The sequence below is a fragment of the Heliangelus exortis genome, chromosome Z (genome assembly GCF_036169615.1).
Source record: "Heliangelus exortis chromosome Z, bHelExo1.hap1, whole genome shotgun sequence".
In the NCBI taxonomy this organism is placed as follows: Eukaryota; Metazoa; Chordata; class Aves; order Apodiformes; family Trochilidae; genus Heliangelus; species Heliangelus exortis.
Genome location: NC_092454.1, coordinates 3,788,333 through 3,800,837, shown reverse-complemented (window position 1 = coordinate 3,800,837; position 12,505 = coordinate 3,788,333). Strand labels below are relative to the sequence as shown.

At 38.4% G+C, this 12,505-nt stretch overlaps 1 protein-coding gene across 2 annotated transcripts in view; it reads left to right on the top strand.

The window, feature by feature from the left end:
• Positions 1-12,505, top strand: part of ARK2N (arkadia (RNF111) N-terminal like PKA signaling regulator 2N) — a 47,517-nt gene that overhangs the window by 29,413 nt on the left and 5,599 nt on the right. For both annotated transcript variants that reach the window (XM_071730266.1, XM_071730267.1), the window contains 2 exons: positions 6,110-6,292; positions 11,451-11,577. In XM_071730266.1, the coding sequence (XP_071586367.1) occupies positions 6,110-6,292; positions 11,451-11,577 (310 nt within the window). The remainder of the gene's footprint in view (positions 1-6,109; positions 6,293-11,450; positions 11,578-12,505) is intronic.

The following is a 12,505-nucleotide window of genomic DNA, read 5'->3' as shown; positions in this document are numbered from 1 at the left end:
GGTCTGCACTGTGCCTGCTGCAGTTAAATTTGGGAGCGTTAGGAGGGAGACGCTGTGGAACTTGTGCTGTAGAAGCTCAAACACTCAGGCTGATTGAAAGAGCTGGATGGTGCCTTTAAGAACACAGAGCTGGATACCAGTTTTCTCCCAGACTGGAGTAGTCTCATAGTGTTAGGACAACAAAATGAAGGCACATGGAAAATAGGCTTATTAAAGCTAGCAGTGATTTTGGGTTAAACTTCGCCAACTGATGGAGCAGGGGCTTAGTCTGCACCAGTGAAAGTTTTGCATTGGGGCTGTATCAGTCCTTCCATGTGAAGATGCAGTTTTTACTTGCAATAAGTAATGTTGTCAGGAGGGATGTGTAGGGAGTGCATGTTTGCCTGCCTTTTCCTCCTATAAGCTGTATGTACATTTTAAATTTTAAATTCCTCCTGACCGTCATGGCTGTGTACAAGTCGAGTGCGATGGTTTCCAAAACCCTCCTGATAACACTTCTGCAAGAAAAACTGGGAAAGAGGTCTGGCTAGGGTATCTGCTTCCATAATTAATGAATCATTAGGTGGCACCATGAGATAATGAAGTGCACACCACTTCCTGATGTTTTCAGTACATAGCCATGTTCCATGTGCCTTTGCTTAACGCACAATGAAAAAAGACTTTCTTATGTCTTTATATGTAATCTGGGGAAACAAGTCCAAGATATTTTCCATCTAGTGATCAAAAAGCCTGAAAGAATGAATGTTGATCAGCAAGACTTGAATTTTTGAGACCTTTTCTGATGTTATATTAAAAATTATCCAGCCTGAGAACAGATACTCGTTTCATCGCGTTGTTTTGATTTTACTGTTATACTGTTGTTAAAAAAGGAACAAACACAAAAGCTTTACTGTATAAAATGGAGGAAAATGTGAGGAAAGCAGATTCATCTATAACTTTTTGTTCACTTTATGATTGTAGAGAAAATCTTGTTACACTACTCTTGTTTTTTATTGTATTTACAATGTATTATTTGCCTAACCCTGTAAATTTTAAAATGTAACTACTGTAACCTGTAATAAATAAATAAATAAAAATATTAATGAAGTGTTTCATATTGCTGAACAACATAAAAAATCACAGATCTCCTGTCCCTCATTTCCCTTTGGGGATTGTTTTAGGGCTCAGGTATTTTAAGCTATTTGAACTGCACCTCCTTTCTGAAGTGGCAGCTCTGGATCATGCTTTAGATAATACCAATACAGGTCTGTATTGTTTATCTAAAACAAAAACGCTGTCACTTCAGCCTGAAGTCTTGAATATTCTGTTTGGATCAAGGGTACTGATATGTCTACTGTAAAGCTATTTTGGCAAGTCCTTTAGCATGAATCCTCTAGGTTTTGGCAGACAAAGTGTGGTTTTGATTACTGTAATGATAATCTGATCTTAGAATTCATGCAGCTATTAAAGTCCATTCTATTTTTTTGTTAATCTTTAAGTAAGTGGTGTTATCTGGTGTCTAGTGTAAATTAGGGTGTTCTCACACCTTTTTATTGTTGTAAACCATCTCAGAATTCTGCTACCAGTGCCAGCATTCACAGTAAAGATGTAGAGGTGAGGCTGGAAGGAGTTGTGTCTCCTTGGGCTTACGAGCACCTGAGTGCCTCTCTGTTGTTGCCTTTACAGCTTTTCCATCCCCTAACACTATTTTTAAACTCCTTACTAATTCACCATTTAAAAATAACTCACTGATTTGGTGTTGTTTTCAGCAAAGCTGAGCTCCCCTGCTTGCTAGCCATGAGCAAGCTGCAAATCTCTGCTTGCCTCAGTTTCCCCCATAGGCAAAAGGAGGTTAATAAGCACCTTGGAGCTCTCTCTTATCTACTAATCAAAAGCTTCTTGTAAGAATAAAGTGCTGTAATTATTATTGCTATTATTATTGTACCTGTTCCCTGTGTTTTAAAGCCTAGGGTGATATTCATACCTTAATAAGGCTCCAGAGCTCAATGCAAAGACACAGATGACTCCAGAGGGCAATTCAGACCACCAGAATTAGGCTTTTAATTTTTAATTTATTTTAATCAGGATAGTCCCCTGGAGATTATGGTCTTTTTCCAGGAGTTGTAGAGAAAATACAGCCAAGTTGGATCCCTTCTCTTAAGGCTGGATTTCATTTTGCTGAACTTCATCAGTGTCAAAGTTAGGTGCCATGTGTAAGGTGTTGTTTCACCTCTTTCTGTTTACTTGGGAAAGGGGAGAGATGATGCTCCAGGCTACAGTTTCCAGGCTGAAATTTCCTGACCCTGAAGTCCTGCGGTCTGACTGCTGTGGGAGGCAATTTAAATGGCAAGTGCCCAGATTTTAAGAAAGATAAAGAGAAATAATATCTTAAAGGAGGCAATTTACCATTCAGATTCTGCAAATGTGTGTTGCTTCGTATGCTGCTGTGTATTGATAGGCAGCTGTTTCAGCATAAATGTGCAGTGATTGTCACAGGATTACTGCTTTTAACCTACAGTTGGAATTTTGCAGTTAATTCCCTCTTTTTGCTTGTGCTGCCATGGTAATGAAGTAGGGGGTAGTGTGGATCTTACAACACAACTCAGGCTGCTGAATGTTGAGATCTGGCTCTGAAAAGTATGGTAGTAGTGGCTAGGAGATAAGAAAATCCTGAATTTTCTATAAAATTGTTATGTGTGGAACTGAATTTTTGTGCGTTTGTCTTCTGATTCAATTTTCCTGAAGAGAATTGGTTCTGATGAGCTCTGTAAATTGAGGGAGAATTGGATTACTCTAAACTCTGTCCCCATGACGACTTTTGCCTCTGAATTCTCTAAAAAAAGAAAAAAAGGAAAAAAAAAAGTCAGTCTTTCCATTCCTCTGTTCACATTAAATGTCAACAGCTGTATTTTGCTGCTGGTTCTTATTAACTTTTAGCCTTGTCATTTTCAAGCATTTATTGCTTTAGAAAGGAATTAAAACTCATCACCAGGAAAATACAGGTCTTCCAGCTACCTCGTCTTCTCAAAAGATGTGACAATTTTTTTTTTTTTAATATAGTGGGCAAATTACTGATCAGGGATCCTCCTAACTGTGCTACACTGAGGTTTGATTCTAGCATGATTTTGATGGGTGCCTGTTTTTCTAAGTGTTGAAATCCTGTTAGGGATCAGTTATTACAGGGAGATTTTTGATTCTAAGCAAACGCAGACGAAAGTTGTTCCTAGATGAAGCCATTTGTCCTTATTTCTTAGTACCATACATTCACTTTGCATCACATCATTGGAACACTATGTAGTTGGCAGGGTGTGTGTTATTTATTTCCAAATTTAACCCCTCCTGTTCTCTCCTGGTAGGAACTAAAAAGAAAACAGGCATTTAATAATGAAGGATTTTTAGAGGGTTGCAACTTCCACCTAGTTGTAGGTGCTTAAAACTTATATATTTGTTTTGCTTCAAACATATGTAGGCATTTATTGCTTATTTTTTCTTTTATATATGCAGGGAGTCTTAAGATTTGTTTCATCACTGTCATTGCCATTATCTTGGCCTTACTGGTAATTTACTGGCAATAGGTATGGGTAACCCTGGTGTCAGTGGGCTTTCATTTCTTTATCTCATCCTGAAAGGCAAGGCTGAGAGAAGCAAAAATAAATCTGCTGTGATTGCTTTGAAAGTAGGCAGCTTTTTTTTATTATTATTTCCAGATTGTTAAATTGGTGGCTGTTTCACTGAAAAATACAATTACAGTATGTAAATTATATTTTAAAATATTTCTGTCTGTTTGATGTATACTAAATTTAAGCTAAGTTATAAGGTGTGCTGTTTGGAAGTGTGGAAGATACAAGAGTGGAGCTACAGATAACAAGTTTATGCTTGTATTTCCTACTGATGAAGACTTTCACACAAGTTATTTCTATGGGTAGGTGATGAGAATATCACTCTGCATGTATATACATTTATTATACATTTTTGCATGATTATACATGTAGGAGTGGTACAATTTTGACTTGAGACTATTGGTGCCTTTTGTGCAAACCCAATTTTACTTGTGTAGACACGTCTATCTAAAATCAAATTTCACTTCTGCTTTTGGAGATCTTAGTAAGAAGCAAGAGAATCAAAGACCTAAAGGAACAGTACATAGCTCCTGAAATTTTAGACAACCTATTGAAAAAATGGTCAAATAGTCAATATTGTACTTGACCCTCGTATCTTCTGCACTCAACTTTATTTTTATATATATCACATTTTATATGTTCACACTGAACTCTGATGATAAGACTGAAAGAAAACATGCCTGTCATGATTCAGTCCAACTGTAACTTCTGCATGTAATTTAATCATCAGCTTTCACAAATAATTAACTGAACATCAGCCAGCTTTTTGCTGAACTTGGCATTCCATTAATTTAATTGGCTTTTAAAAAAAACAAAAGATTGCCTTTCAGTTAATTATCAGGACTTCTCCAGTCATAATCATCAGTGTTTCATGTTATGAACAGTTTGGTCTTTAATGCATTGGCATTTAACTACTCATTTATTTTTGTTGGGTCTGTTTTAAGTTTGTAATATAACATTGTTTTATGCAATTGTTGTTTTGGAGACAAGTCTGATCGGAAATATTTTGTGAATGTCTTCATACCTTGTTGCAAAACTGATCTTTAATATGACTTTAGCAATATGGTCACTCTTTAATAAAGTGTGTTGCTAATCACGAAACAGGAGGGTTTTTTAAAATAATGAGTGGAATTATGTTTTGGGGACCAAGTTACCCTAAAAACCTCATTAGAAACCTCAGTTTTTCAGAAAACTGAATTTGATACTTAGTTCATCATGCTCTTTCTGTCTTCAGCAGCCACTTGGCACTCCTAAAAGAAATTAATCTTCCTGAAAAGTCTTTTAATTTTATTTTTTGGTGTCTTTTAAAGATTTCTTTAGTAATTTTGTGACTCTGAGGGTCTTATCTGACATATTATTTCATATTATTCCATAAAAGTTATGCCCTCTATCATACCCACAAGAAGAAATTCCTGCAGACATTCAACTGCTGTAACTTCCTTGCTTGTAAAGAACTGCAGTAGTGAAGTTGTTGAGCTTTGGCCCAGTGTGTTTTTTGTATTTCATAATAATTTTTGTGGCTGAAATCTTGGTCCAAATAACATTTTGATTCTGCCATTTGAGGGATGGGAACTCTAAACACTTTGATCCACTCTGAGCCAATAAGATGCAGCTGAGACATTTAAGTTAAAGCATGCATTATTTTAAAACTATTTATCCATTTTCTCTCTCTGCTTCCACATTAATCTTTGTCTTGAATCTGACTTTTTTCCTAAACCTCATCTGTTTCAAGCAAAATTATTTTCATTCCACACAAAGAAAATAGTTCTTCCTAACAAAATAGAACAAAAATACCTTTTTTTTTGTTATTCCTCAAGAATAGATTTTGGAATCACATGAGCTCTTTTTGTCCCTCTTTCCCCCAGCACTTTGGTGGCCAGAGATGAATATGGTAATCATATTGAATTAAAAGCATATTTATCATAGCACATCGTAGTTTTGCTTCCTGTTATTCTTGGTCTTAAGAAAAACAATGCAAAAAAACATTGCCATTTTGGAAAATTCCCGTGCCCTTGACAAGTAAATATTATAAAAGGAAAGCTGCCTCATGTTATGTTTATTGTCACAGTTATACCAGAAAGTTATTTTTATTCAATCATCTCTAAAGTATTGTGTCACATTAATTTTTGTAAAATTCTCTAGATAAATATCTTGTCTTACCATATTTAATGTCCTGTAACACTATTTTTTATTTTACTCTGAAGAATTTATCCTTTTTAAGATTCTGAATGAAATGTTGTCAGAAACTGATACATTTAAGTGTTAATGTGAAAGATAATACACAAGTAACTTTTGCATTGATAAACATGTTTTTCTTACATTTGTGTTTTCTTGCGTATGCAAAGGTTAAAATGTTTCTATAATTTCAGCCTGTGTTCCTTAACTGAAGTTTAATAATTTGTGTAATTTATAGTTCTTCAAGGGGATTGAATTTATCCTTAAGCAAATTATTAGGTGTCTTTCACAGGATGCTGACCACTAATACACATTGCTTTTCTCTCCTTCTGCAGATGGACCACCAGTTGTAGCTCATTATGATATATCAGACACAAATTCAGACCCAGAAGTGGTAAATGTGGACAATCTGTTGGCAGCTGCAGTAGTCCAAGAGCACAGTAATTCCTTGGGAAATCAAGACATGGGATCTACCTGGAGGAACAGAGGGCTTCTAAGTGAACTGAGCACTGATGCAGGTTTGTTTAAATTCTCTTTGTCTGACATTTGTTCCAGGGTCTCAGTTGGTGCTCTCCTTTACTTACTTTTAGTATTTTTGCAGTCTGTGCAGCTTTAAAAGCTCCTTGTGTGGATTTTGCAGTAAACCAGTATAGGTGCTTACTAAGAGTGTCTGACATTTATTCAGAAATAGAACTGATAGAAATTGACAAAGATTCCCACAATGTATTTTTGACACTAATTTTCTTAATTTTATTTTTCCCGTTTTCCTTCTAATTACTTCTTGGAACTTAGGTCTGTGGTTTTGGTGTAGTGTTTGTTTTTTTTAAATGAGAATGAACTAAGCTTGTTACCAAATGGTGGATTATGGCAGCCCATGCTACCAGCTAGTAAGCCAATCTTAATCTCGTTTTAAGTATTGTATTTGTGTGTGTATGTCTTTTTTGTTTGTCTCTTTATTTCTTTAAAATACAAGCATTAATTATTCCTGTATTCCATCTGCACTTCAAACATACCTTAGAAATTCTACAGGCCAGCATCAGGAAAAGATGAAGGGTGAAAAGGTGCTGGTACACGGGCTTAGCACCAAGAGACAGAAGAGAATTTTCTTTCAAGACAGCAAGAGCAGAAATAGTGTGGAAGAATCCAGAGAAATTCATATATCTCATAAAAATCATTCAGCTTTACTAAGTGCTTGCAACTCTTCACTAGCAAGAGTTGAACAGCAGCATAACATGAGACTGTGTTTTGGATGCAGAAAGATAAGTTTGTCCCATAGCCTTGTATGCCAACGTGTTCCCTTCCTTTCCATTGATATTTTTTTTTCATACCCATGTCAAGTTTTTTGACTACAGGAGACATGGAGTCTTTCCTGCAGTGGTGGGTGTAGCACAGCAGTGTTTTTCTTCATGCTGTGTTTTCCAAATGTAAGCTTGCCAAAGGGCATCTAAATTTTAAGTGTCCTGGTAGCTGAACTGCTTGTCAATGTCTATAATGCTTAAAGAAATGCAAACACCTGTCAGATTTTGAAATAAATGTTCCATTATTGTTCAGTAAATAAGGCACTTACTTGGAAATTAGAATTTCTGTTGTGTTATTTTCATTTGATCTGTGGCTGGATGTTGTTCCAACCTTTTTGAGGCTAGCCAGTGTTTTCCAAGCACCCTGCTAGTGTTTGCAGCATAGCAGCTGACTCATAGTTAGCTATTTGACCTGTAACAAGCCCTCTCCTTTATAAAGAGATTTATCAAAGAGTTAGATCAGCAGAAATTCATCATAGAGCAGTAATGGATTGGTACATCAAAGGAGTGTAAGGAAATAAAAAGTAAAGTTTCTTACCAAACTTTTCTTCCACTTAGCAGACAATAAATTATGTATTCCCATGGGGAAAATAATAACATAAACCTTATCTATGTGAAAAACAGTATTAGGGCACACTATCACGTCTTTGTTCATGAGCAAGTATTTGGGGTTTTGGTTTTTTGTTTGTTTGGTTGGGTTTTTTTGCAAGCCTCGATGTTGTAGGGTAAGCAAAACATCTCCTTTGGGCATCATCCTACTGTTCATGCAAAGAAATTTAACAGCATAGGTGTGTTAGTGGTGGGTCATCAGAAATAGGGTGATAGGGGTAGGATGAGGTTGGTCTCGATGATCTAGAAGGTCTTTTCCAGCCTGAGCAATTCTGTCAGTCTGTTATTAGGCATGAAATTTGTATGGCCAGAGGCTGTGAATCTGTCTGCATGCTGTAATCCTGATTTACACTCAGCTACTGTTGCAATATCCACTCTGCTAATCATGGTTTCTCCACTGCTAATTGCCTTCTTGCTGTCTGAACTTAAAGCCATGGTAATACATGAAAACATTTGGGACTCTCATTTGTACCTCAGGGGATTCATTTTGGGGCTGCTTAAGGGCTGATCTGCCTTGGCCCTGTGCCAGGCATCACCCTGTCTGGCAAAGCCTGCAGAGTTGTGGCACACCATTAATACAACATATGAAAGCAGGGTGATAATATCCATAAAAGTTTGTGGGAATCAGTGACCAAGAACTGTGTGGCCTTCTGCCACCTGAGCTGTAGCAGATGGGACATCCAGGAGTGGGGTGATGAGGCTTAGAGAAAATCTCCACCCTTTATGGGATGCCAAAAGAAACAGAGGAACAAAGGGCGAGGGAAAGGCTGAGGTGCTCAACACCTGCTTTGCCTCAGTCTTTCTTTAGCTGTCCTTTCCCTGGACACTCAGCCACATGAGCCAGGGGAAAGAGAGGGCATGGAGAGTGAGGTTATCAGAGTAAAAAGTCAGTGGTTAGTGACCTGCTACACCACTGGGACACACACAGATCTTTGGGGCTGGATGGGTTACCCCTAAGAGTGTTGAGAGAGTTGGCAGATGTGCCTGCCAAGCCACGTTCCATTATTTTCCTTAAATTTTTCAATTATTTGCTTTAAATCCTTGATAACAGGGAGGTCCTAATGGACTGGAGGGTAGGACATGTAACACCCATCCACAAGAAAGGCAGAAAGGAGGATCCAGGAAGCTGCAGACTTCTCTTCTGTGACTTTGGAATCAGGGAAGGTCATTGAGTGGATCATCTTGGGTGCCATCACAAGTCATAGAGGACAACCAAGGGATCAGGCCCAGTCAGCATGGGTTTGTGAAAGGCAGGTCTTGCCTGATGAACCTGGTCTCCTTCTATGACAAGATGACCCAGCTATCAGATGAGGGAAGGTCTGTGGATATTGTCTATCTAGACTTTCAGAAAGCATTTGACACTGTTCCCTGTAGAATTCTTGTGGAAAAACTCACTGCTCATGGCCTGGGTGAGCATATGATCTGTTGGGTCAAGCACTGTGCTGAGTGGAAGGGCCCAAAGAGCATTGATTTAAATCCAGAGTTAAATCCAGCTGGTGGCAGTCACAAATGGCATTCCTCAGGGATCAGTGTTGGGACCATTTCTGTTTAACATCTTTATTGATGACCTTGATAAGGACATATTGTGTATCTTCAGTTTGCAGACGACACCCAGGTTAGGTGGGAGTGTTGATATGCATGGGGATAGGGAGACAGGATGGATGGGCCAGTGTCAACAACATGAGCTTCAACAAAGGTGCCAGGTCACAACACTTGGGCCACAACAACCCCATGGGATGCTCCAGGCTTGGGGAAGTGTGGCTGGAAAGCTGCCAGGCAGAAAGTGACCTGGGGGTTCTAATTGAGAAGGGGCTGAAGATGAGCCAGCAGTGTGCCCAGGTAGCCAAGAAAGCCAGTGGCATCCTGGCTTGTGTCAGCAACAGTGTGGCCAGCAGAAGGAGGGAGGTGACTGTCCCGCTGTACTCAGCACTGGCGAGACCACACCTTGGGTACTGGGTCCAGTTTGGGGCATTTCAGTATAAGAGAGATCTCAAGGTGCTGGGGTGAGTGCAGAGGAGGGAAACCAAGCTGGGGAAGGGCCTGGAGAATAAATCTTATGGAGAATGAGTTAGGGAGCTGGGACTGTTCAGTCTGAGGAGGAGGAGGCTGAGGGGAGACCTCATGACTCTCTATAACTACCTGAAAGGACATTGTGGAGAGGGTGGTGGTGGTGGCCTCTTCTCACAGGTGGTTGGTGATAGAACAAGAGGGAATGGACTGAAGCTGCAACAGGGTAGGTTTAGACTGGACTTTAAGAAAAAATTGTTCACAGAAAGAGTGGTCAGACACAGGAATAGGCAGACACAGGAACAGGCTGCCCAGGGAGGTGGTTGGGTCACCATCCCTGGATGTGTTTAAGGGTTGTTTAGATGTGGTGTTGGGGGATGTGTTTTATGGGAGAACTTTGTGGATGGTGGTTGGACTCAGTGATCCCAAGGGTCTTTGCCAACCTGAAAGGTTCTATGGTTCTGTGATTCTACAATGCCAATCCCAGGGCAGTGATCACATAAAGCCCTCAGTTTGTATCTCCAGCACATGACTCAAAGCCTCTGAGCACTTGTATTTCATATCTCACAGTGTGCCCAGCCACTTTTTATTAAAGAAATATCTGTGATGCATTTTGGGACTTTCTGGCAGTCTAGTGTTATTTGCCAAGAAATGTTCAGATGAATTATTGTGTTAGGAAAGATCTTCTTGAGTCATTAATTCATTTTAAGTTCAGCTGACAAGTCTTTTCTGCCTTGTGAGGTGAAAACTCCTCTTATGGGTACATGGCAGCACACAAGTTTCCTTCCCTTGCTAACCCTGATCAGATGTTGCACTAAGGGGTCTTTATAAAAAACAAACATGCAGTATGGACTATGCCCCTCTATTCCCTGCATCTTTTCCTAGCAGTCATTAGAAGGTTTTCCTGGCACTTTTTTTTAAAGTTTAAATTCTTCTCTCAGTGTCCTCTTGACCTACAGGGGGGTATAATCAGTTCTGCATGTTCACATACATTTGAAATTCTGTGGGTTGTTACTGCATTCTCCTCCTCTCATCTTTGAAGAGGTGTCCAGTCAAACTAGGTATGCATAATGTATTCATCTAATCTCAAATTTCCTGTTCAATGAATGATTCTTCCCCTGGGTGAGCTGAGTGAGTGGTTGCCAAAGAGTCATCTGCTTCTGGGCTGCCCAGCATCCCCCAGGTTACTGCTAAAGAGAGACAGTAGGAGTAGTTTATTTATGTATTTGTTTATTTTAGGGGGGGGGGAAAAGTAGTAGAAGTTGTATTTTTATTGAATTTTTATTGTGAAATGACATTTTTAAGAAATTACATTTTAATGACTAAACAAACATTTTCCTTGGCATGTGTGATCTTTCTGTCCAACCAGTGAGGTTTGTTTGCCACAGTATCATTGAGTTTGATTTACTGGCATCAGGTTGTCTTGTGTCTTTATTTCAGATTCAGGCACAGTGTAATTTTTAGAGCTGTAGTAAAATAACAGCTGGAAAGCCTAATTACATTGAGTGTTCTTGTTGCAAAACTGTTCACAGTTGTGTGATAGCACCATCACTATTGAGACTGGATAAATCTCATGGTCATCTCCTATCTCCTATCAGATAGGAAGTTGGATATCTGGAAGTTGGATAGCTTAATCTAATAATATTTTCCAGTCTCTGTGTTTCAGTCTTGTTTATTAGCTTGGAAACTTCCTTTTCCAGCTGATTTCTGAGTTGTGCAAGCTGTTGAGTACTGGCTGTATTTGTGTTCTTTCCATCTGCAGGTCATTTGGATCCAGGCTTCATTGCAAGTGACAAAGCCTCTACTGGTAATGCCCAGATCAATGAAGAAATTAATATCACCTCTTCTGATAGTGAAGTAGAGATTGTTGGAGTTCAGGAACATGCCAGGTATTAATTCCTTTTTGCTTTCTCTGATATTTCTTTCTTTTTATCAGAATATCTGAATTGCCAAAATTAATAAATAAAATAAAATAACAATAAAGAAACAACAACAACAACAACAACAACAACAATAATAATAATAATAATAATAATAATAATAATAATAATAATAATAATAATAATGATGATGATGATGATGATGATGATGATGATGGAAACAGCTTCCCACTTTCACTTCTGCAGTTACCTGTCCATGCCCCTGAGTTATCCCACCTTGCACTTTTTTTTTTTTTTTTATATTCTGCTGGTGACTGTGATGTCAGAGTGCATTTTTCCATTGAACATTATCAACTTGACAAATATCCAGATTAAGCTTGCAACCTGATATGAACGATTAACAGGCTAAGCATATGCATTATTGAAATACAAAATATTGCAATACCAAATGTGTATGCATCAGGAATTCAGATTTTAAGGGAGCAGCGTGAATATGCAGATGGATAAACATAAATACTTACTGGGTCTTGTTTCCTTTTAAAATACTTTAATAATTCAATCCGCTTCAGTTGATTTAATTAATCAAGAGTTGTAAAAATACTGTTGACTTTTCAATAGTCAATGTCATAAGAAAGCCCCTTTAGACTAAAAATCAGATCATGACAAATCTTGGTTTTATTTCGAGACACTAGAGAGTTCAAAACCCCAGCTGAGGGTCCAGATGTGTTTCAGCTGCTATTCTTGTTAGGCAGTTTTTGATGTTGCTCTTCACCTTTAGCCTGTGATCTTTCCTTGGCTTAATTTATTATGAAACAGTTGAACAAGACTGGCATTTTCAAATAGTTTGAAGGTTTGACGTGCTGGAATAAACCCAAGGTAAAACAGCAAACAGACAAACTTTCTACAACTGGTCTGGTGCATAACTGCAGGCAGAAAA